The 26,967-nt window shown below is 38.0% G+C and overlaps 1 protein-coding gene across 1 annotated transcript; it reads right to left on the bottom strand.

Moving 5' to 3' along the window:
- Positions 1–842: 842 nt before the first annotated feature.
- On the bottom strand, positions 843–25,310 carry LOC135084108 (lysine-specific demethylase 9-like). Its single transcript, XM_063978853.1, has 8 exons — positions 25,302–25,310; positions 21,162–21,302; positions 16,995–17,131; positions 11,788–11,927; positions 9,331–9,481; positions 8,533–8,672; positions 7,305–7,421; positions 843–5,716 (listed from the first exon to the last, which is right to left on the bottom strand). Exons 1-8 carry the CDS (start codon positions 25,308–25,310, stop codon positions 5,046–5,048), a joined length of 1,506 nt encoding a protein of 501 aa, XP_063834923.1. The 3' UTR covers positions 843–5,045.
- Between the last annotated feature and the right edge of the window lie 1,657 nt (positions 25,311–26,967).

Below are 26,967 nucleotides of genomic sequence, written 5' to 3'. Positions count from 1 at the left end.
TTAGAAATGTTAATAGTTGCATGCTACATATAATTGTAGCGAATTACGATAATGAACTTTATTTTATTTATCATAACATCTTTAATATACTGTACTCTACTAAATGGCAAATAAATATTTGAATTTCCGAATGTGAGAAGAGTGAATGCTGAATCTATTAATGAATTGTGAATGTGTAGATGTACGGAGATTGGAGGCTCACAAAAATAAAACACTTTTTTTGCCACTAAGTGTACTTTTGTCTGCAACGCGTCTACGCACTCTAGAGTATGGCGGCTGACTAACATGTGTCACAGCGCGCGCAAACATGACGCGGCGACGGACCAATACCGGCACAGGAAGAAGACGCGCCGTGCGTGGAGTATCCCGATTGGTCAATAGCATTTCCCGCGCTACTTAAATTCGTCTTCTGCGCAGGTACATCGGTGAGCCTTATTAATTGTGTACTACTGTACATTCTCGCAAAAGACAAAACTTAGATTCACAAAATCCTTACATAAGAATTAAACTCAATTAATAATGAAACAAAATTTGCGCATAACATGGGTGCTTTCAATCTGCTGGCCCAAAAACTGTGGTTACATTGTAATGTACAGCCTTAAGTAGTTTATGAAAGATATTGTAACTAAATTGTATAGTACAATGTGCTGTCGATTAAATATTTCACGATAATCAGACTCACTAATTAATTAAAGATCAAATTTTAATTTTAAACTACAATGTAATCACACTTTTGAACATCTTCAGCCAAATGATTTGGTAAAATCTTTTGCAAAATCAAATAGTAATACAATGTTTATAATCCGTATCAGCTCAACATAATTACCAATAGTGGTTTAAAAAAAACTTGAACCATATTCTTAGCTCAAAATCAGTGTGTCAATAAAGTACTTTTAAACATTTTTCATCACATAAAATTGATTCATAGGACCCTTCCCTGCAATCAAATCACAATTTCATAGGATAAGTAGAAGTACCCTATTATTCGGCAAGCATCTTATTCATAAACGTTTGCTATAAATTAAATATAAATAATACTGTTTCTCTAACATAACTGGATGAGAATTGTGTGTTTCCATTTGGTTATAAAATCTAATACAAGCCCATACATTTAGAGCCTATAATTTTTTGATGGTGTAAACGCTTTATTGCGTTTTTCACGACACGTTAAGTATGTATGTGCATACTTCTGGTATATGTACCAGTATTTATCGCTTGGACAACCTTACTTGTTGAAGGCACTAGTAGGCGAGTACATACTAGCAGTGACGGGCAAAAGTATAATTTCGATGTTAACTTTCTGTCACTGTCCAGAATACAAAACCAGAATAATAAAATTCGTTAGGGGAGGAACCTTTCAAGATATCTTCTCAATTTGACGTATTTTTGAGACACCATAAGGAAGAGGTTGATTCACTTCTTACATCATCTAAAATTCAAAGTAACAGAATCTTAGTTTATAATATTATTTGCAAGTCTTTCTTTTGTAACATCTGAAAGAATTAACATATAATTACGTATTTTTACACAATTATTATTGCTTCAAGAGGTAGGGTGTAATTTTTCTAATTGAAAACCTCAACTGTCTGACAAATAATTTAAATACACGTTTCGGGATCGTTTATTTTTGCGTCCGAATGACGAGATTGCGAAAAACATTTTAAATCATTGACAGTAATTTTCAACTATGAGGTAGATATCTCGTATTTTGACTCGATGCCAAGAACAACGAACAACAATGATCAAACTCTGTCATATTGTATTTAGCTGAGAAAATTTTTATAGTGATTTGAATGAAAATCTTTTCAGACAATATTTACAGAATATTTCGTTATTATTTGCAAGTGTATTTTAGGTCCTTGGTGATTTACTAATTTCATAATTTAATAAATAATAATGAAACTGCTTTAAAAATTGAGTGATATGTTTTCTTAGAATTAGTTTACTTTGCTTGAGGTTTTTTTTAATTATAACATTAGACTGTTTAGCCAAAAAAAATACATGAATATGGAGAACACCGAATCATAATGGTCGTGTTTGGACTATGCTCAGTTGGGACAGTTTTTCGCTCTCGGATCCTTCTGAACTTTTTTCTTTCTTTTCATGAATGTAGCAATATTAACTTCATATTAAATTATTAATTTCTTCTAATTTTGTCTAATAAGATTTGTTTTGTTATGATTACTGGCTAAAAAATGTCAACAGCATTATATTGTATGTCAAAAAACCATATTCTGAAACAATACTCAAATTGAGTTTCTTGCCCGTTTTCACCATCAATCCCTAATTTTTAAGTGACCCCTATGAAAACAAAATTCCTGATAAGTGTTACCATAGGAGTCACTTAAAAATTAGGGATTGATGGTGAAAATGGGCATCAATCGATCAAACCCAAGAATAAATGTATGCACCAATCACAGTATATTTATACTCAAGTTTAAATCAAGTTTTAAGTTCATAATATGGCCTTTTATATTAGTAACAATTTTATAACAGCGAAATAAGCTTTGTAAAAACGTTTGTCCTATAAATGGTCTACTATAATATTATTAGGTGCTCACTTCTATAAAAACTATCAGCGACTTACTGTATCAACATCAAGATGACTCGAAATGAGACTGACTTATCATCATTTATCTTCAGTTTTTTAATCTTTCATGGTTGTAACAGTAACATGGTATGCAATTCACACAGTTGTTCATGTTAGGCATTTGGTTTTTTTTAAGTTCCCTATTTTTTCTTTGAATGAATACTTGAGTCTGTGAATACAAGTCTAGATTTGTGAAATAACTACTTTTGGTTCTTAGAGAGAGAAATAAAAATATGTAACGCTGTGAAAATATTGCAAAAGTGTTATACATAATGTAAGCATGGTATTTACATTATTATACTTATTGTGGAAATCCTTGGGGGAGGCCTTTGTCCAGCAGTGGACGTCTTTCGGCTGAAACGAACGAACGAACTTATGCCATGAGAGAATACCAATGGGGTACAAAGGTCCTACCCACATCAATTTAACTACAGCTGATAAATTAATCAATATTGTGGTGTCATATTTTGTAATCATCATCATCATCATCATTTCAGCCATAGGACGTCCACTGCTGAACAATGAACATAGGCCTCCCCCAATGCTTTCCATGTTGATCGATTGGCAGCGGTCTGCGTCCAGCGCTTCCCTGCTACCTTTACGATGTCGTCGGTCCACCTTGTAGGTGGACGTCCCACGCTGCGTTTTCCGGTACGCGGCCTCCATTCCAGAACCTTTCTGCCCCATCTTTCATGCCCATATTTTGTAATATTTACCATCTATTTATTTATCAGTATCATATAAAAGTATAAAATACTTGTACAATATGTATGAAAGCACAATATACCATTACAACCATGAATGATTTATATCTCAGTGTTTAATAAATAAAAGTAAAAAAAAGAATCACAAAATGTTAAAAATTACCCTTAGCTACTCTATCAGAATATATTTTCTGTAATCTTAGTGCAATTTTAGAAATATGTGTGAATATTAATTTAATTTCTTGTCTTAAAATTTATTTATTATATTCTCTTTCGTCGCTTTAAAACTCTTTTCACATCACAATCGCCCGCAGTTTTAGACTTTATATTGTAAATATTTACATAACAAAGATTGATTTTAAGATTTAATTGATAACTACAATAAATCTTATGGGACTTGCTTGCAAAAAAACAAGATTATGAGCATAAAAAGTACTACGTGATGAACATTAAAAATGACAGTTTAATAGTACATTTTACACTTATATCAGTACTTATGTTATTCACAACATAAGATATATGATTTAATTTCACATAGAAAAAACGTTTAATATGAAATCTAAGACATTTTTCCAGAAACATCTATTTATTTCGATATTATGTATTTTTGAACGCATTACATATAAAAAAACGTAAGTGTATGCAAATGTCAACAACAGGAATCAAAGATGGATGAATAGAAAATTCTCTAGACAAAGTTTCAGTCTCAGAAAACTCTAAACCTCAATGCTTAAGGCCCAGAACAGACGGTGAAACGCAACTGCAACGAAACTGCAACTGCTAGTTACTTTTGAGTTGCATCTAAGTTTCTGCCATAGCGTCCGTTGAGAGACCAGACATGACGCGATCAGTTTGAAACTTTCAGTTTCAGTTTCATTCATCAGAATCATCAGAAAGTTGCAGTTTCGTTGCAATCGCGTTTCACCGTCTGTTCTGGGCCTTACATACAGGGTGTCCCAAAATTAGCACGTCACTTGACACTGGAGGTAATCGGGCCTAAGACGCATCATTCAAGTTATGGAAGATGATCAATTTTAGTTATTTTTTTAATGGATTTTGCAGGCTTGTACAATGCATCTTAGGCGCCCATCTAGGGTGATGTGCTAATTTTAGGACATCCTATACAATGTTTTCTTGTCTTTTTATTAGTGTATGTGTTACATAAATGCCAATTAATTGTTTCAAATTACAAAGAGAAATAGTAAAATAATTCACTGGCATCTAAAACTGCGCTCACATTCATCTCAACCTTACTAGCCTCTAAGAGACTAATCAGTATTTACAAAAAGACTATCCTAAGCACTAATTCTCAAGCATGAAGATAGGACGAAGGATCATTTTGCTAGACCAAAACAAGAATGGACCTTACCTAGTGTAAATAAATATCTTAATTCAATAACTACAATATTTATTATCTCGTATTAAATTCCGGTTACGTTTATTACGATGTTTTCATTTATTGTTTCATGTTGAAAGTTGCAAATTGATTACTCGTAAGGAGTTTGAAATATTTCTTATCCATTCCAAAGATAGCCATCAAAGTTTTGTTATACTTTTAACTAGAACTTAGCAGTCAATTCGCAACAGTCAACATGTCAAGTTAGAGTATAAACAAACCAACCTCTATGCTAAATTACTTACGGGTGTCCGTGGATTCGGGATATGTTTTCTAGAAACGAAACAGTCCTCTCGTACGTCAGCAAAATGAAACTGACACCACTTCAAACTTGATCGGTTCTCACACACTATCACTAATCGGGTGGTCGATGAACTACCGTTTGCGGTAACTTGACACTTTCCACTTTGCTTTCTTTCACTTCTCTGTGCTTGTTTTCATACTTTCTATCTTCTGTCCTGCTTCTGTCGTCCTTTCTGTGCTCCTTGTGGTCCCTCCGGTCGGATTTATGCGACTTGTGCGATCTCGACGAAGACGAATGCCGCCTGTGGTGATCATGTTTCTCTGACCTCTCCGTTCGGTGTTTGTCAGAGTCTTTATGCCTGTGGTTTTTGTCTTTATCCACTTTATCTGACTTTTCAGTTTTGTCCGACTTAGGCTCGGATTTGTGATCGTTTCTCTCTGATTTATGGTCTGCTTTATGCTCTGTCCTCTCAGGTTTTTGCTCTGTCCTTTCCGGTTTTTGCTCTGTCCTTTCCGGTTTTTGCTCTGTCCTTTCAGATTTTTGCTCTGTCCTGTCTTTTTCAGTTTTCTCCACTTTGATTTCTTTGTCCGGTTTTTCTGTCCTTTCCGTTTTTGTTTCGACTTTTTTGTCTCTCTTCTCGTCCTTGTTTTCGGGTTTGGTCTGGACTTCTATGCTCTTTCTGTTTTCGCCCACTTTCAACGCTGGTTTTTCTTTGAATTTCGCACTGAGCGCTCTCATTTCTATAACTCCATCCTTATGTTTTGTTGAAGACTTTTTAGTGTCTGCAAAATAACAATGGCATTGTTTGAATGGAAATGATTTAGAATAATACACAAATCATCACATATTTTATGAAAAAATAAAAAGTAATCTGAATAAACTTGAGTAGCGTTTTTTCATCTCGAAAATGTAAAATTGTGAATTCCGTCACATAATAATCTGATGAATCTAACCTAACCCACTGTTAGTTCACAATATCACGCATTATAATTAATATCATTATCATCATCAAGTGCAAATACTTGTGATCTCTCTTCGCACTTTGTGCGTGTTTGTTTAGTTCAAGGAGCAAGTTGAGAGCCTGGTGATCTATCACACAGGGATTACCCTAGTTTAGACACCAGTCTCTCGCAAAGGTTCTGTTATTGTAACATTCACAATTGTAGTATTCCATAATTCTTTGTTACCATTGTGAAGAGAAAATAAACATTTATTTATTATTATTATTATAAACTGACGGAGTTCACAATTTCACGTTGACACATCCATGGTATTATGATCTGCGCACGCAAGTTATTCATGAGAGCATGAGATAGACAACCTCTTGGGGTCCCCTGTATGACAATGAAAGTGCCTATAGTCTGGTCTGTGAGCACGTAGAATTTTATCCAATGACCCCAAGCTACCCATCCTTATCGCTCGCGCGTAATTATGTTGCTGTCGCGACAGTGCGACGGGCGCCCGCAGTGAGTGTGCGAGCGCGACAGCAACATAATTACGTGCGAGAAGGATGGGTAGCTTGGGGTCATTGGACAAAATTCTACGTGCTCCCGGACCAGACTGTAGTTAGTGCTTAATTCTAGGGTTATGTTACGAGAGTTATGCCCTTTTTTATTTATTTATTTTATTTAAACTTTAATGCCAAAATAAATTTGTACATAAGGCGGACTTAATGCACTAAAGCATTCTCGACCAGTGCAGTGCAGTTTCTCACCATCAATTTCTAATTTTTAAGTGACCCCTATGTAAACAAAATTATTGTTGTTTGTTACCATAGGCACAGAATAATAATAAGTACTAGGTACAGAAGTTTTACTTTGCGAAGGTATTTAAAAAAATGTATGCTCAATGCCATTAACAATATGGTGTAATTTAGCCTGTCTCAAGAGTCAAGCATCATTTTGTTGACAAACGTCAGTGATCGGCACTGCGCCGAAGCTATAGCTGACTTCGGTAAAATGATGTGACGTGAGGTGCCAAACTGCGGAAAATGGCGGAGGAAATACATGATTTAGCATGAATTATCATGAATAATATTAACTACTTATTTACCTCTCAGTGTCTTGAGGCAACTTAAAAAAGTACATTCTGTTTTTATTATTATTTAGGCAGTTAAATACTGCACAGTATTTAGTACACCATTTTCTTTATTTTCTTCCATCATACACAAGAATACGCGTGCGTGAGTCAATGTTCGCTCGTACGTGAGGCCTTGTCGAATAGTATCCTATAGGTGGGCCATCGTGCGTGTTTTGTTTTCGATGTAAACTCGCGGAGATGAACAGGCCTGCCATAGGGGTCACTTAAAAATTGGGGATTGATGGTGAAAACGGGCATTACTTTGGCTAGGGCTTAGTGGGTAGGCCTTACCAGGCGGCGCGTGGTTGTGCGGCGGCGGCGCGGGCGCGGCGTCGGGCGGCGGGCGCTCGTCGGCCGGCGACGACGCCTCCGACGACGGGTAGTACTGCTTCAGGCGCAGGTGCCACGCTGGGAAGAGACGACAAATACACTCAACATCAAATAAATCGCACCTCCCGCAACGAGCACTTTCAAACGTATGCATCCCCACTTCCCACCAATATTGGCACCATTTAAAAGCCTAGTTCTAAGCTTCGTTTCATTAAAGGAAAGGTTTTTACCCCAAAAATGTGTCTTTAGAAGGATCCAGAGTCACTTCTTCAAAAAATAGGCTATTACGCTTGAGCCAACTTTTATGGCTGTAAAACTGTTAAGTTGGGATTAATCGGTATCCATCTGTTAAAGAGGGCACATGTGATCATTATTTGGTTTTATAACCATAAAATTTGGTCTAATTGATCCCAGAGGTGAGCCCAAAGTGAGGTCTCTTTTCAAGTCACATTTATGGTAAATGATAATCATTTATTTAGAAATTAAATGTGTTTTTCTTTAAGGATATTTATTGGGCTTTCAAATAACACCAATATTTTTGGGGCACCATGATTGTGTCAGAAGAAAATCTTTAAAGTTCGCGTCGCGGAAGGTGCGGTTTATTTGATATTGAGTGTATTATGTCAATACTGTAACTTTGTTACACAACATAAGAGACTATTCGAGTCGATAGGTTTTTAGAAACCGTTATTATGTTACTTAGCCTTCATAGTACAGACGACGGCAAGTCAACGTAACCACTGTGGGTTCTTGTGCAGTTGTAATAGGGGCATTATTGCAACATTAAATGGGTAGCCTGATGTACTGTCGTGTGTACATTTTTCACATCTGCCATTACTTATTGGGAAATGAAAATATTATGTCGATAAGAGATTAGAATTGGAATGTGATCATCATAGTTTTAGCCACAATCTAGACCTTATTTGTGCCAAACTATGCTGACTTTAAAAAACATCAATCTTAAATAAAATACTATTGATGAAAATACGTTGTGTTTAAAGCTACAGTCTAGTCTGTGGCTACATGCCGTGACACCCAATAATAAAATTGGATCAGAAACATTTCGGCCTGATGCTGACCTAAGAGTTTTATTTGTTGAGTGTTTTTACATCTTACCGCCACCAGCCATTACCTAGAAGTCATCTCATACTCAAGGAAAACTTATAATATTCATCAATCGATCACTCACCAATGGAGGCGACCGCAGACACTGTGCGGAACTGATGGATAATGTTTCGGGGTAAGAAGTAGATGTCATCGGAGCACAGCGGCAGGCGCGAGTAGCGCACGCCTTCACGTCGCAGTTGGTTGAGTTTCGCTTCTTCTAGCCTGGAAGAGAGCAATGCAATTTAATAACTAATAGTGGTGCCCAAGGTCTAGCTAGCTAATAGCAGGCCTGGTCTAGTCAATCGCAGCGAAATAAAAAATATAAATATGTAATGTAGATACGCGGTCAGACTCGTCACTGTAGTGCATCATGTTTAACCTTTTCAACGCCAGGTCAAATACAAAAGCCATCACTCTGATGACGCCACGCTTGATAAATTATGAAATCAATATAATCATTGTATTCATTATTATTCAGTTTACATAATACTCAATTAGCCTATTACTGACATCATTTTTAAGGCGGATTAATCCATCGGCTTCGTTGGCGTTCAACCTGATGTACGCATGTATCCGTCATTGGCGTTGAAAAGGTTAACACGTGACGCACTACGAGATGGTAGTGTGTCAATGTGACTAACTGCGAGACCATAGTGTGTCAATGTGACGCTACCGCGAGTCGGCTGTGTCAATGTGTCGCGCAGCGAGACAATAGTGTATCATAATGACGCGCTGCGAGACAATATTGTTTCAGTGTGATGCGCTGCGGGACGGTAGTATGTTAATATGACGCCCTGCAAGACAGTAGCACAATGACGCGGTGACGTACTGCGAGATGGTCATATCATAATGACGCGCTGCGAAACAGTTTTATGCTTACCACGTGACGCACTGCGAGATGGGCGGCTCATAAAGATCCAATTGTAGCAGTTGCACGAGCTGGTTGAAGTCCGCCGCGTGGAAGGCGACCACGTCTTTAGTGATGCGGCCGCGGTCCGACTCGTCGCCGCAGTGAATCGCTTTCAGCACACCTGGTGATTAAATTTTACGTTAGAATTACTTACGGTTTAAGATATTAAGACCTGGGAAGCAAAGAAATCCTTGGGGAAGGCCGTTGTCCAGCAGTGGACGTCTTTCGAAACAAAGACAATGTACGTGGGGTCGTGGGATAAAGATTTTAGCCATTTGACGTTTCTAAATGGTTCAACTATATCGATCGCTGACATAAGTCAAACGAAACGGTGCTCGACTCAGAGACAAGTTAAATTCTACTATATTGTTGACGACATTGAGTAGTAATTTTTCGCGAAATACCTTCGCGAAGAAAGCTTTCTGTGCGTCGTACCATTATTATTCTTTGCTGTTGTAAGGAGATCTGCAGGAGAACCAAAGTGGCTGACATAGCCCACAGAATCGCTAAAATCAAGTGGCAGTGGGCGGGGCACATAGCTCGCAGAGCTGATAGCCGCTGGGGCAGGAAAGTTCTCGAGTGGCGACCACGGACCACGGGCCTTCCACTAGCTAGATGAACCGACGATCTGGTGAAGGTGGTGGGAGGTGCCTGGATGCGGGCGGCACAGGACCGGACTTTGAGGAAATCTTTGGGGGAGGCTTTGTCCAGCAGTGGGCATCCTACGGTTGGGATGATGATGATGATGATGGTACTGACCGACGGCGGCGGTGGTGATGCGGTCGAGCCCGTGGCCCACGTGTAAACTATGTACGTATGATGGAAAGTAGAAAAAAAGAACGGTGGTGTAATTAATACTGTGCAGTATTTTAACTGCCTGAATAATAGAAACACAAAATATAATGCTTATTCATGTATTTCCTCCGTCATTTTCCGCAGTTTGGCACCTCACTTCACACATTTTACCGAAGTCAGCCCTATGGCTTCGCCGCAGTACCGATCACTGACGTTTGTCAACAAAATGGTGCTCGACTCTTGAGACAATCTAAATTACACCATATTGTTAACATATATGTCGCAGTCAGATTGTATAATCCGCCGTTTTACATTACAGCTAGGCATTTTGCATTACAGCTCTGTTTTGTAATACGGCGGATTAACGTTTAGGCGGATTGAATACGGCTGAATGAAAATCCGCCGGAATGTATTCGGCGCCAAACGTTCTTCAATACGGCTAGCCGTAATGTAAAACAGCGCGTCATTACCCGCCGCTTTGACAGTTTTTAGTTCCTATTTTCAATACCGTGGCGCTGCCGTACAAAGTGGCTATGGATTCTGGTGTTTGGCGGAATCCTACACAATATTATTAGTGTAAAAATATGAAATCATGGCTGTGGCCGGTGAAGATAATTTTATCTTCAAGAAAAATAACCCAGAAAAAATGACTAAAACTTTATTGTTGTGAGTTACCTGTTCCCTTTGATCATTTTTAATGTCTAAAAAAGACTAAAGCCAAATATCTAATTAATTCTTAAAATGTTTAGAAAAGTCTAATTGTTTTGAGTTACTTTTTTTTATGGCTATCCCTTGTGATTTATAAATAAGTAAAAAAAATAATACTGAAGCCAAATATATTATTTAGTATACAGTGACGAAGGTAATAATTCTTAAAATGTCTTATTAAAATTTATTTTCATTAAACATTGTTTTATTTTGTAAGTATGGTCACCCTACAATCTATAGTAGTACGATGCGGCTAAACGTGGGCCGCCGTATTGAAGAACGTATCGCAATGACAATTCGCCTAAACGTTCAACCGCCGTATTACAAAACAGAGCTGTAATGTAAAATGCCTAGTGGTAATGTAAAACGGCGGATTATACAATCCGACTGCGACATATACACAACAAAATTTTTATCACCGAAAAAAAAATTCTGGGTAATGAGTTATTGATACTGATCCCATTTGTGCAAAAAAAGAAGTTAAATAAAGCGACTCAAAATTTCCTCCTAAAATTGGTAATTTATGGACACACGCGTCGCTAGCACTATTTAAGTACGATAATGTAACACTTATTAGAATTCAAAATGGTCTAAGTTAGCTAAGTATGTAATAATAACACTGGAAGCGTGGTCGAGGCGTGAGCGAGACAGACAGATCGATGCAACGTGCGAGCGTGTACGACTACTCTAGCGAGCAGCGGAGTGACAAAGCTGTGACGCGTACGGACTAACGAAAATTTAATAAAAAAAATTAACTTTGTGAAAACCATTTCTTTTTCTTTTGCTTTCAATATTCCACACGTTTCTACATAACCTGTTAAAATTTTTTCGGTGATAAAAATTTAGTGGTGTATTTTTATAAATACCTTCGCGAAGAAAATCTTCTGTACGAAGTACTTATTATTATTATGTGGTTATACTGACCGACGGCGGCGGTGGTGATGCGGTCGAGCCCGTGTCCCACGTGGTCTGCGTGCGCGCGCGTGCGGTCTTCGAACAGGAACTCGCGCGCCTCGCTGTAGCGCGGCAGGTATTGCAGGTTGCGGAGCTCGTTGATGCCGGTCCTGCGATGGAAAGTTAATGAAAACATGTAAAATTGCCATGAAGCATATCATCAAACATAGGTACTTTCTTAGTGAAGAAATCAAAGTGTTCCCCAAGTTTTTGGCCAGCGAGGACGCAAGTCGCTTTGTGTTTCGAACCAGTGTGCTTAGTGCGATATTACACCAAACGTCATCGCTAGCGACTGCGTAAAAAATGACAAGAAATGTATGAAAGATTGTACAGCGTACATGTGTACCAGACTATAAAGTCTGGTCCGTGAGCACGTAGAATTTTCTCCAATGACCCCAAGCTACCCATCCTTATTGCTCGCGCGTAATTATGTTGCTGTCGCGCTCGCACACTCACTGCGGGCGCCCGTCGCACAGTCGCGACAGCAATATAATTACGCGCGAGCGATAAGGATGGGTAGCTAGGGGTCATTGGACAAAATTCTACGTGCTCACGGACCGGGCTTTAGCTGATACTTTAAAAAACTAAAATAGGTTTTTCACGTACTCGCTAACGACGACGTTCAATGCAAAATCGCACTAGGCATATAGAGCGTCATTGTCCCACAAAGTCGCAGAAACTCCACGTGAATTTCTAGCGATGTCTCCGTAAATATCAAATAATGAAAAGGTAAATGTAATCAACAGCCCAACAATGTCGGAATCGGAGTCGAAACCAGGACGATTCGATAATCGAGAAATGCTAAAAGCTACTCAATAAAACTGAAACCTATGCAAACGTGTAATTTTGTAGATCCTGGCAACAGAATTTAATTAGTCTGCACAAATAAAGATAATTTTGATTTGATTTGAGAAGAGTTGCAGCGTTGGAAACGAGAGGTGGGAAAGTTCCCGTAAACATGTAATTTTATTGCACACTAGGCTTCGCGCGCGTGGACTACATTATCTACATATTTTACGGAACCCTATTTTTTTCCAAAATAAAATTTAGCCTATGTTACTCGTGGATAATGTAGCTTTCGAACGTTGAAAGAATTTTTAAAAACGGTCCAGTAGTTTTTGAGCCTATTCATTACAACCAAACAAACTAACAAAGTTTTCCTCTTAGTATAGATATGTAATATTAGTGTAGATATGTAATTCTTATATAAATACTAGCTGACCCGGCGAACTTTGTTCCGCCTTAATGGCAATAAATAAGCAGACTTTTTTTTTAATTTCGAACGGGATAAAAAGTATCCTATGTCCTTCTCCGGGCTCTAAGCTACCTCCCTGACAATTTTCAGCTAAATCGGTTCAGCCGTTCTTGAGTTATAAGTGGTGTAACTAACACGACTTTCTTTTATACAGGGTCCTTCTAAACTAGCTACATTCCTTTTAATGGGGGCATCTATACGGTACACTGAACAAGTTCACCAAATTTGAGTATGTGTTTTATAATGATTTTACAAAGTTACATTTTCTAACAAAAATAAAAATTCATTTCGTCTTACATAATGGAACATGCTGTATTTTTTACTCACACAACAAAGCTGTAGTGTATTCATTCTGCACAGGAACACGAGACACAACACACACAACGCTCACTACCACTGCACGCTTTTTTGTTGTTTACACTCACGTCATAACAACTCACAGCAGTCGTCACAGCTGATAGCCGATTAGCTGATCGACTGATTGGGCGAGCTATCACTTCAATGTTGCAGGCCTACTCTCATATCGTTGTCTATCCTTATTATCTTATGTTAATCACAGTAAAACGGACTCACGATACCATCGAAAAATCAACCAGCAAAGGCCATGATTTTTAAGGCGCGTCTAAGTAAATTTATTTGCATTTGTGCATCTGTGCGTCATAGTTCACTTCACGAGCACTACAAAACGCACCTTCACACAAGAAAGCTAGTCAAAAACTGAATTAAATCAAAGCGCACGCGCCGACAAATGCCGACAAGCCGCACGCCTTTTGTTGACACAAAGACGCCGACGCCGCCAAAGCAAGAGCCGAAAAGTTGGCATAAGCGTACAGTCGACAAAAAAGAAACTTATTTGTTTATTATTTTATCTGCTTGCTTTCGATTTCAATTGATTCGAATCTAAATTTATGGTGTTGAGTATTTCATGGTAAAATATCCTATAACAGATAATAATTAAAAATTAATCGAACTTATTGTTTTGTGAAGGTAATTCAATGGCCTAGTCAATTATTTAGAAACTTTAAATTAGACTATTGAAGCAAATAAAACTCTTCAATTTGTTTGTATTGATATTCCATTTATCCTAAATCAAAGTCCATTCTTAAATTAATCGTTAATGTCATCATTTCTATTACAATAGAAAAGTAGATGAAGTAGGTAGGTACCTAATTAGTTAAATAAAATTTCCGAATCATTTCCGTTCCAACTTGGTATTTATTTATGACCTATCTTATGTACCTGTGATTTAACAATAAACACAATTTTAATTTGAATAGTAAAAAAAAGTTTGTTGCATTTCTTAATTTTATTTTGGTGAGTGTACATTGCGCTAGCCGGCGGCCGGCGGCACGTGTCTAAAGGCGGCGGCACGTGTCTAAAAGTTCGTTTGCTGCGCGCCGGCTAGTGTTGTACGATACGACACTCGAGTCTTGGAATCTTACTTATTAAAAGTTTGAAGAAAATAAAATAGCTATGAATTAAGACTGTGTGTTTATTATTTTATTGGACCGTTTTAACTTTTTGATTACGAAAATCGTCAGTCTTTAGATGGATACTTCTGATTCGATTATTTGCGTTTAATGCAATTTTATTGATATTACATTTGTATTGTGCGATTTATTTTATTTTCAATTAGGATATAACATACGGATGATGATATGAAATCACTCATTATTGCCTATTAGTATACACCAACTCAAGTTCATGTCATGATTCAGTCTAGCTCAAAGAACTTAAAATACTCGAAAGGACTCGGAAGACTCAATTATTCCCTTATTCATGTGACTAACGAGTCCTAGTCTTAAAAATAAACTCAAGTCTCAAAATAAAGACTTTAAAGACTCGAGGTTCTTACAACACTAGCGCGGTCGGCTATTGTGAGGGACGGCTGTCTTTGATACCACCGACTCCGCCACGCATAAATAAGGATGTCAACTACAAAATTCTTTCTAATCTTAACAATAATAAAACTATCATTATTTACTTTTATAATTTTTTTTGTTTCTACGATGATTTTAATGATTATTATTTCAGTTTAAAATTGATAGTTGGGAACAATTATTTACTTATTTACTTCGGAATACTAAAGACTGCCGATAATCACAGGTAGATAATTCGATAGCGTTTAGTTTCTGCTATGATCGAGTCAATTACGAATCACATTTTTAATTTGCTAAGGGGATATTAAGCGATTAAAATTAACATGAAAAATGTGCCTGCTTTATCGTAATAATAACCGTAATTCTAAATTTCATAGTCATGGTAACTATCCCATTTGTGTATGGCATAAAAATAAGTCATTGATTTCGGCAACTAACTTTTTTTGCTTCGTTTCGTTGCTACGTTTGAAATAAAAGATTTTTACAAGCGCAAAAGTATTTTAACGAACTTTTGAATAAACATCATTCCATTAAGGCCACTAAATAAGTACTTACCACATAAGATTTTTTTATGTTACCAAAAATAAATAAACTTTAATTTTCTGCTTAATTTAATTCCTTAAATAACTAGTAGTAGCCCTAGAATAGCTTGTGTGGCGCCGCCCGCCGGTCCGTCGTCCGGCGGCACTCTTGTGTTCGCGGCCAGTGGCCCAACGGCAGCACAAGCGCAATGGCGGCCATTACGTAAGCTCGTATGCGTGCGGATTTTTGTCAGTGTAGTAGTGAATCAGCTGAACAGGGTGTTGTATTGGGTTGATAAGAAATGAAGTTGTTTCCTTAATTATCTCGGAAACTAGCCTGAATTTTTGGCTCAAACTTTGGGAACGTATTCAGTGTGACGTATACATGCTCCCATTAAACGGAACGTAGCTGATTTAGAAGGACCCTATATATACAGTGTGTCCGGGCATGTAGTGATCAAACTTTAAGGGCGTAATCTATGGACAATTTTATCGATGAAAATACTTCAAATTTGGGGCCTGACCCATATCTCGAAAAATTACATCGATTTAAGTTTTTAATTTTTAGTTTACACCTTTTATTTAAAAAACAAGTGAAAGCGTGGGTAGCTTCACATTAATAGGCAAATATTTTATATCATGCGATAGCCAATAAAATTATCTATTAGTAGAAGAAGAAAGCAGACACAAGTTTCATACATTTTATGGGAGTAAGAATGGATTTAATTAGAAAAATACATTACTTTTTTCACTTCTTTTTCAGTTATTTTCCAACACAAGAAAAACCAGGTCGTTAAGGTATGTTTTATTTGCATTGTATTATTAGTATTTGAGCTATTCTACAAAACGAATGTAAATTTATTAGTCTACGTCTATTAGTTTCGACGTAATTGTTGAACAAAGATACCCCTTCCCAGCGGTTTCCATAGTAATCGGAATAGGTTGTGTGATTCTTTCAGGCAGTGCATTTTCGCATGTCGCGTGCGCTATGGAAACCGCTGGGAAGGGGTATCTTTGTTCAACAATTACATCGAAACTAATAGACGTAGACTAATAAATTTACATTCGTTTTGTAGAATAGCTCAAATACTAAAAATACAATGCAAATAAAATATACCTTAACGACCTGGTTTTTCTTGTGTTGGAAAATAACTGAAAAATAAGTGAAAAAAGTCATGTATTTTTCTAATTAAATCCATTCTTACTCCCATAAAATGTATGAAACTTGTGTCTGTTTTCTTCTTCTACTAATAGATAATTTTATTGGCTATCGCATGATATAAAATATTTGGTTATTAATGTTTAGCTACCCACGATTTCACTTGTTTTTGAAAGAAGAGGTAAAAACTAAAAATTAAAAACTTAAATCGATGTAATTTTTCGTGAAATGGGTCAGGCCCCAAATTTGAAGTATTTTCATCGATAAAATTGTCCATAAATTACGCCCTTAAAGTTTGATCACTACATGCCCGGACACACTGTATATATAAGATATAAGATTATCTAGCCTCATAACCATACCTCCGCTTCTTAATAGGGCTCTTGCCCAGCTCAGCAGTAGGCACCAGCTGCTCGCCCGGCCGGATCCACAGGATGGGCCCGTCGTTGGACTCCTGTGGCTCCATCTCAACCGCAGACATCGGGCCCCACGGCATGGTCTGAGGAGAAACGATGGTTAGAGGATGATGACCTTCTATCTAGAGGGTATTTTCAAACACGGCTCTAACGTTGGATGTTGCAGAGATTATTATTATCTTATAAAAATTGCTGACACCGTGCCCCGGTGAATCGGAGTAGGTAAAATAATGTTTTAAGCACGGTTCAAAACTTCAAATGTTGGATATTACACAAAAATAATTATAGGTTTCAAAAACTTTTGAATCATTTACCTTCGCCAGAGTTCAACTAGGGTGTAACTTTTTATTGATAACGAGGATAATGTAGATTCAATAGTAGCATTCTCCTTGGTTTTCAATTTACAGAAGGCGGAGGCAAGGGGCTATTGACAGGAGGGGGCAAGAGGCTATTTACAAAAAGGGGACAAGGAGCTATTTACAGGAGGAGGCAAGGGGCTATTTGCAGGAGGGAGCAAGGGGATATTTACAGGAGCGGGAGGCAAAGGAGCTATTTATAGGAGGAGGCAAAGGGCTATTGAGAGGAAGGAGGTCAAGAGGCTATTTACAGGAGGGGGGTGGCAAGGGGCTATTTACAGGATGGGGAGGCAAGGGACTAATGAAGAGGAGGCAAGAAGCTATTTATAGGAGGGGGAGGCAAGGGACTATTTACAGGAAGGGGGCAAGAGGCTATTTACAGGAGGCAAGGGGCTATTTACAGAAGGGGAGGCTAGGGGGCTATTTACAGAAGGGGAGGCTAGGGGCTATTTACAGGAGGGGCAAGGATCTGTTTCCAGGGGAGTGGGAACAAGATAATTTCCAGGGGAAGGAGGCAAGGGACTATTTCCAGGGGGGCAAGGATCTGTTTCCAGGGGAGTGGGAACAAGATACTATTTCCAGGGGAAGGAGGCAAGGGACTATTTCCAGGGGGAAGAGGCAAGTTACTATTTCTAAGGGGCTAAGGAACTATTTCTAGGTGAGGGGGAATAAGATACTATTTCCAGGGGAAGAAGGCAAGGGACTTCTTCCAGGGGGAAGAGGCAAGTTACTATTTCTAAGGGGCCAAGGAACTATTTCCAGGGGAGGGGGAATAAGATACTATTTCCAGGGGAAGAAGGCAAGGGACTACTTCCAGGGGGAAGAGGCAAGTTACTATTTCTAAGAGGCTAAGGAACTATTTCTAGGGGAGGGGGAATAAGATACTATTTCTAGGGGGAGGAAGCAAGGGACTATTTCCATGGGGGAGGAGGCAAGGGACTATTTCCAGGGAGGCAAGGATCTGTTTCCAGGGGAGGGGGAACAAGATACTATTTCCAGGGGGAGGAGGCAAGGGACTATTTCAAGGGAAGGGGAAACAATTTACTATTTCCAGGAGGAGGAGGCAAGGGACTATTTCCAGGGAAGGGGAAACAATCTACTATTTCCAGGGGGAGGAGGCAAGGGACTATTTCCAGGGAAGGGGAAACAATCTACTATTTCCAGGGGGAGGAGGCAAGGGACTATTTCCAGGGGAGGGGGAATAAGATACCATTTCCAGGGGAGGGGAAACAAGATACTATTTCCAGTAGGCCTAAGATGCGCGCATCGACAATGACATGATATGATAAGACAATTTTCGATCACGTAGATAATTTTATCATTTTCCCTAACATGGGACCATCGATAGAAAAGTCTATCGACTCGAATTCGGCTAAAACACATATCTTAAAGCAGTGAGAACGTCATTAAAAAAAAGTTATGTCAAATTTGTTGACATTACATGACTGCTTGATTGTATTGATTGTATTTGTGTTTTTAAAATTGTATTTTTATGTTTCCAGTCTTATTTTTAATATTTCTAAAGTACGGAAAATATCAAACGAAGTTAAAGAAAAACAATGAAGAATTCCTAATCATACCGATAGTATTAAAGAATGAAGTCTTCAAAATTAACAGAATAACCGAAGTCCGAACTTCACTACCTATCCCATAATGCGAGGTTTACAGTAATTATTCAACGTACATGAAGCAGTCAGAAAGTTTATTGAGATTTGAGAAATAAAGTTACACTCATAAGTAGCAAAGTAAGTACCTAAAGTCTAAAATATTAGCTATACTCCGCACATCTTGATTTTCATAAGTAATAACACCTGATAAAAGGAAAAATATCTTTATTCCTACAAATAAGCTTTCACCTTCTTTCCTATATTTATTTCACATAGTTCTTTCACTGTGTAATAATATTGATGATCAACATTTTGTATGTAAACTTAAAATACAAATAGGATTAAGTAAATGTTTCTATTTATGAACTGTTTATGTAATTGTAATAATATAGCTAATTGTGTTTAAATAATATTCTTTTTTTTTTCAGACAGTGGATGAAGAAGTGTGGGATTATGAGTGATTATTTCATTCTAAAGCAGACATAAGCAAGTCTCGCTCACTGTCATGAAAATTCACAATAACAATCAGCAAAAAACTTCAAGGATACTGGCTAGGCTAACCAATTCATGGAATTCTGTTAGTGTTTGAAATTGTCAATAGCTATTGTAAAACAAAAGTTTTCCAAATAAAGATTTTGTAAATAATGGTTGAATTATTTTGAAATTACACTGCAATAATGAATTTATTGCCTGGTTGGTAGCGGCCTGCGTGATGTTGTCGGTCCACCTTGTGGGTGGACGTGCCACGCTGCGTATTCCAGTACCCGGCCTCCACTCCAGAACCTTGCTGCCCCATCGGGCAACATGGAAAGCATTACAGCAGTGGACGTCCTATGGCTGAGATGATGATGAATGAATTTATTATAATGGAATAAATTGTACAAGATTATCATCCTGTCACATTAAAGCCCTTAAAAAAGTCCAAACGGAGGAATTAGATTTATAGTAATGTGGAATGTATGTATGGTATCACCGTCAAGTTATAAAATTAGTAAAATTCATTTTTTCTCATTGTTATTATAGCAATTTTTTATTGATTACATATCCCACCCAATGCTAATTTCTGACAATGACCTTGCCACTGTTTGAAAATAATGTAGACATAAGAAGCTCGGTCACCACATTCCGCCCCATTTTCAATAATTTTTACAAGATTATGTACAGATGACAGTAGTAGCTAAACACTATGGGGTATCTCACGTCATTTGCAACTTAATATTTGTCTGATGTACTGTTGTTGACTGCCTACCTAAGTAGGTAAGTAAGTAATGGTTATTTTACAAGGTAGGTAATGTAATAATTAAATGTGGGTGGGACTGTGGGAGCACTTAGATTTTGCAGTTAATGATTATAAACTGTCGCAAGATTCGCCTCACATCCATTGCAATAATTACAAAATGCTGCTTCTGATAAACTCTTGAACTAAAACTCAATCTCCACCTAGAAGTAAAAGTATCACAAAGGTGCTAGATTCCTTTCTTTGAATTTTTCTAGCCTCAAATTAATCGTAAAATGTCATTTACCATTGTAAATGATAAATAAATAGAGTTAAAGTAGCTTGCAAAAAAGTTAATCTCCTATCGTCTTGCTATCGTGGGCAAGGATCGAGGACGATAAAAACACCACATCCTATCCTATCGTCATGTCAAAATATGATATAGTTAGCGCTTCATGTTAGGGCTTGCCAGGTTTATCACAAAAAAAAAAAACAAATCTATCACTATCACATTTTGACAGATGACATGATAATTTTCGGGGTGCCATGTTAGCGCCGGTAGATAAAACGATATAGTGACGTCAAAATCGATTTAACGCCGCGATAGCAGTTTATCACGGCGCGCATCTTAGCCCTGCAGGGGGAGGAAGCAAGGGACTATTTCCAGGGGGCAAGGATCTGTTTCCAAGGGAGGGGGAACAAGATACTATTTCCAGGGGGAGGAGGCAAGGGACTATTTCCAGGGAAGGGAGAAAAAGATACTATTTCCAGGGGGAGGAGGCAAGAGACTATTTCCAAGGGTCGGGGAGAAGCTACTATTTCCAGGGGAAGGAGGCAAGGGACTATTTCCAGGGGGGCAAACAACGATTTCCAAGGGGGGCAAGGGGCTATTTCCAAGGGGGGCAAGGGGCTATTTCCAGGGGGGAGCACTCACCAGCTTGAGGAAGGGGCTGGCCGCCAGCATGTCCAGCATGTCGGGGAAGTAACCGCCCACCTCCTCGTGCACGGTGCCCACTAATGAGATCTGATGCAGAGGCCCGCAGCGGAAGGTGCCTGCTGCGTACGACTGCGCCACCTGGTGGGAGAAATAGAATCGTAGTAATATAGATCAGTCTTCGTCATTATTGTTTTAAACTTTCATGGTCACTAATAGAGATGAAACGGATATCCGGTAACTATCCGGTAGGCCGGATATCCGGCCTAAATTTACTATCCGGCCGGATACCGGATAGTAACTCACTATCCGGCCGGATACCGGATATTAAAAAACTACAATAATTTCCTATTAATAAAATTAAATACATTAATCTTTGAGGTAAACATCAATATAATGGCTTATACGGCTTTTATTTAAAGTCCAAAAGTTACAAAAAGCTACATTAAGGCCTTTAAAAAATCTCATTTCTTTTTCTGGGCTATTCATTCTAATGACGAATACATAAATACTTCCCGTTCGCGCTAAGTTTGCCGGTCCGTGGAATGCGAGTCCCCTCCCCCAACCGCGATTAATCGCAATTAGTTCGTGATTAACGCAATTAATGTGTCTTATTTTACGCAAAAACACAATTTTTATCAATAATAATAAATAAAAAATATTTTAAATATAACTAGTTTGATAAAGTTATACAGGGTGTTAGGTAAATGGGTATATGAGCCGAGACTAGCCCATGTTAACATACTCATATAAATACTATAGTGGTGTCAGAAAGTGGATATCGTAATATTTAATAAATAATATTTTCCCATACAAAACTAAATAAATTATTATTATTTTAATTTTTGGACAGCCCTACGATCGCGCAACTCCCTCCTAGGTCAAACGTGGTCAAACGGTATTTCATTCACAAATTTTGACGCGAGTCGGCACCGCCCACTTTTATTATTACTTTTGAACCAATTCTTCACTTACCTCTTTTTATTGACTCTGCAAGCAATCCAAGATATTCAGGGGGTAACACTTCACTCTAATTCACAAAACGTATCGCAACACATTATCACATCCATCCACTCACTTATTTACCTTCCCACGCTTTCAAGTGACCGGGTAGGTACTTGTAGTGAAATCCTATTTTCAAGAACGGGATCTCCGGGTCTCCCTTCGGTGGTATGGTGGTGTCGATTCACCCACCCCACCCGCGAAAACATTATGACACAAGGTATCGTGGAACGGAAGGTCTCCCGGACATAAATCGTTCATCACACTAAAGAAATCACAAAGTCCTATTGCACCAACACCACTCAACACCATAATGTCATTGTATTACTTAGCTATTTGAATATCTAATTATCCAGAACGTCGAACAACAAAACATCGCAACAAACTGATCAACAGGGTGAAGAAACTTCCATACAACGGTCATCGAAGTGAAACTTGCTTCCAAACAGCGACATCGGTGAATAAATTCAAATACTTTTTAACTACCCTAAAACGCTCTAGATGTCGCTGCTCCTGTTTCCTTCATATTTTCATTTTTTTCTTAATTAAAATATATTTGAGAATATTGTTAATTACAATGTGAAAACTTTTTTTAAATGAAATTAATTTGTTTTAATTTAAAACTGAACATTGACATTTTTGTTATAATTTACATAATAGAGTAGTAGAAATTACTATTTAACATATGGCAACTTTGTTTTTCCTCCAAAATGGCCGGTGTTGTTTTTGTTATGTTAAATGCATTCTTGTTTTCTTAGCCATCATTTAAGTTTTCTGTGGCCCTATTAAAGTATTGAAGAGTCGTCGAGTCAAATTCAAGTTCATTCCTTCGTACCTGCTGCTGTTCTGGTTCATCGGAGTTTTGTTCGTTCCTTCGTGAATCGCGAAGAAACTTTCTGTTATGTTCACAAGTGATCTGAGTTTTCTCAATGTGCAAATGCTTTTTTAGTGTTGTTGAAAACTTTGCGAAAAGACGCTTTTGGTGTATAATATTATGTGTGTTCGTAAATAAAGTAAAATTATTAAATTCAAAAGTTTTTGTTTACTTATTTGCATTTCCATGTGCAATGTAGAATTTTTCCAAATCCATTGTTTTGAAAATAATACAATACGTACACCATAAAGATAAATATTTTCAAAATAATGGATTTGAAAAAATTCTACATTGTACATCATAAAAACAATAATTCTTTGAAGGTTATGAGGGCCTATGTGTGCGTGAACTGTGTGTATGTGTGCGTGGACTTTATGTATGTATGTGTGCGTGTACTTTGTATGTATGTGAGCGTTACGTACGTAGGTTAAGTACAGGGAATTTAACACCAGGCTGTCAATTAGTAGGCTCAAAAATTTGACAGAGAGGGTTCTCTATTTCCTATGTATTACTTTTCTCTATGCTGATCAAATAATAATGTAAACAAATAAACATGGCCGCATGGCGCATGCGCGGTGCAACTAGTGCGAGGTCATTATTTTTTCCATAAATTCGGTAATCGATATTGATCTTACAAAAAATCGATTAAAATATCAAATTGTTTGAAACCCATCTGACTAATCAATAGGAATGTCTTAAAATCAATTATCGAATAATTGATAGATCCTACCTACCTGAAATCGCTCATACTATCGATGGGTCTAAATCAGATAGAAGATATTGAAAAAAAAAAACAAACAACACAGTTTTATTTGGTAAATTAAGAAAACCGTAATCTGCCATGCTTTTGGAAATGTTTTAGCTAAATTTAATTTGCGATAAACGCTGTTATTTTTCTTAGAAAATAATTAATATGATATTTTATTAACGATAGTATGAGTGATTGGGTGGCCCTTCGATAGGCTATTGATAGACAATCGGCAAGATTACTGACCAACTGGATTGTAATTACGGCATTGTAATTACGACACTGACCCCAGAGACGACTCGACCTTCATTAGTCAATCATGAAATGAAAACTTAACCCCAACCACATGTCGTCTCCATTAATGATTGGAAATTAATTAATGGCACCTAAATTTATTATTTGTAGAAAAAAAAATCCTTCAACGATTTATTATTGAACAAGAGAAAAATCTTAATCGATTTTTTGCCTTCAATGTCACTTCCCTACTCCTGCGCCGCGATGATCTTCCGACTCTTTCTTGCAAGTGAAAGCCGCCGTGCGATACGTCTTGCGTCTCACTCTCGCTACACGTGCCGTCCCATTGTTCGAGAACAAAAAGACCTTTCGCTGTCCTTCAAAGATTAAACAGTAAGTTGGACACGTTTCTTTAATGCCTAAGGTTTTTTTTCAATAATCGTGATTTACGATGATAAAATTTAGATGATTACCTACAATGTCTCATTTTCCTTAATCAGTTATCAAGTTTAATGATTATTCAATTAATTTTAATAAGTAAGTTACAGGCAATGAAGTAAAATTAATTCTTGACCACTTTGTTTACTTTTACTTATCCAAATCGAATCAAATAAGGTAAGGGAGTATTTGACTTATGCTAAATCTTTTTAGATGGACTGATTTTCCAGGGGAACTGCTTAAGGTTTTAACCTCTCAGAGAAAAAATTTTAGGCAGAAAATAATAATGAATTCTGTTATTTGTTTTATCTACGCAAGTTTGTCGTACTATTAATTTTCAGGGGTATCACGACGCAATCTGGCGACAAAAACTGAATCAGCTGATTACTCAATAATGGTACCTTTCCCAGACTTTCTGACACCACTATAATATTTATATGAGTATGTTAACATGGGCTGGTCTCGGCTCATATACCCATTTACCTAACACCCTGTATATGTTATAGCGGTGAGAGCTAATATGATAGCCCGGAGGTTCGCGCGTTGTTCCACTGAAGTTAAGACTACCCTTTTTAGGGCTTACTGCTCATCTTTTTACACAAGCAGCCTCTGGATTAGTTACTCACAAAAACAATACAGCGCTCTGCGCATTCAATATGATAACGCATTTAGAGCGCTGATGGGGCTGCCCTGATTCTGTAGCGCATCGGGGATGTTCGCGGAAGCGCGAGTAGATGGTTTTTATGCAACAATGCGCAAACGCTGCACATCCCTGGTGCGCAGGGTGGAGGCCAGCTCCAACAGCGTGCTGGGCATGTTTGCGTCGAGGTTTGACTGTCGGTACCTGAATCATTGCGCAATGATTCATGTGCTGGCAGACCGCTGATGCTTATTTTAAATTTTAACTCAAACCAATTGTATTCTTACTAACCTATAATTTTTAAGTACTTATTTACTAACACTATGATCTGTATGTGGTCGAAATAAATAAATTTATTATTATTATTATTATAGACGATTCCGGGACGATTCGAGTGACGTCATATCGCCAGCGTCAAAGTTAAAGCGAACGGATAGTAGTAAATATCTGTTAAGTCCAAATATTGCCAAATAAAATAGGCAATCTTTTTTTCACTGATGGTCTGATGTCATGATGCAGTTCAGTCAGATTACGCAGCAAGTAATCTAATTTAATTTTCGCTATTCAATCACACTTACGATGGCAACCGAAATCGCCCGAATTGATCTGCCCCCTAGACAAGTTGCAAAATCTGACATTCTATTCGGACTGATTCGATTTTCGAAAAGTGTGACTAGTCTACTAATAGACCCACTGATCGCGTTCGAAGCACCTGTGCGGCGCTAAACTCGTCACCACATGCAACGAGACAATGGGCCAACTATCCGGCCGCCGGATATCCGGCTATCCGGCCTAGCAGCTGGCCGGATATCCGGTATCCGGTATCCGGCCAAACAACTATCCGTTTCATCTCTAGTCACTAACATAATAATTATTATTTACAGGATTGCTACCATGTACCTATCGGCAACAGTGTTAACTGCCCATTGCCAGTCATGTCATTTCGTTCTATCGCAAAAAAACACCATTTGATTAGAGCGAGAGCAAAAACGGAAATGGATAGTTAACAGTGTGGCCGTGTGTACCTTAATTTTGAGTTTTTGGACTGAGGAAGCTTGCGGGTGAGATGTTATGGGCAGACATTATCGGTCTACCTATATTCTTCGTCATCATCATTTAGCCTCCACTGCAGGAGGACAACACTCACTCTAAAGTACCTACCTAAGGTAAATGGGGATTGAGACTTATAGTATACTCGTAGTATACTGCCCACGTTAGTCAAACGGGGTGAGAATGCCTGATGTTTGCATTTTGTCCTGGATATAGTCTCAACTCTTGTTCTTTTATTTTATTCAAATCAAAATATTAGCCTGCAATTAGTGCCTTTTCCGGTTGGTAGCGGCCTGCGTCCAGCGCCTTCTGCTACCATTAAGATGTCGTTGTGGGTGGACGTCACACGCTGCGTTTTCCGGTACGCAGGCCGCTACCAACCGGGTAACATGGAAAACATTAGGGGAGGCCTATGTTATGATGATGATGAGTGCTTTTTTCCTGTGATGCGGATTTCGGCACGCGTGCGGATTTGATCCGCATGCGCACTGCCCGCATTTCATTCAAGAGTTTACCGCAGAGCTCTGTGTATTTTTTCTCGAAATATCTCATAAGGAAACCAGCACATAAAAAACATTGTACGATGAGGATAAACATACTGATATTAACACACAAGTTCATTCGACAATAATATCAGTAGATCAGTAAGTTCATCTTTGCGCTATTTGTGTTCCTTTGTGCATTGTGATTGTGACCGATTTAGTTCGATGGATAAACTATAGCTTGTAAGATCGTGAGATTACTCTACGGAAAACAATGAATTCATATAATATTCGCTAATCCCGCCCGGCCATATTGCTTTGAAAACCCAAAATGGCAG

Source organism: Ostrinia nubilalis, chromosome 25 (genome assembly GCF_963855985.1).
Source record: "Ostrinia nubilalis chromosome 25, ilOstNubi1.1, whole genome shotgun sequence".
NCBI classification, from domain to species: Eukaryota; Metazoa; Arthropoda; class Insecta; order Lepidoptera; family Crambidae; genus Ostrinia; species Ostrinia nubilalis.
Note: the sequence above shows the minus strand (reverse complement) of the source record. Positions and strands in the feature narration are given on the sequence as shown.

What these genes read in the sequence shown, in the direction of transcription:
- LOC135084108 (XM_063978853.1), bottom strand. An exon ending in CCAGCCCCTTCCTCAAGCTG is followed by an intron (nt 17,132 to 21,161) that starts GTGAGTGCTCCC and finishes GTTTCTCCTCAG; the next exon opens with ACCATGCCGTGGGGCCCGAT. An exon ending in CATCACCACCGCCGCCGTCG is followed by an intron (nt 9,482 to 11,787) that starts GTCAGTATAACC and finishes TTTAATCACCAG; the next exon opens with GTGTGCTGAAAGCGATTCAC.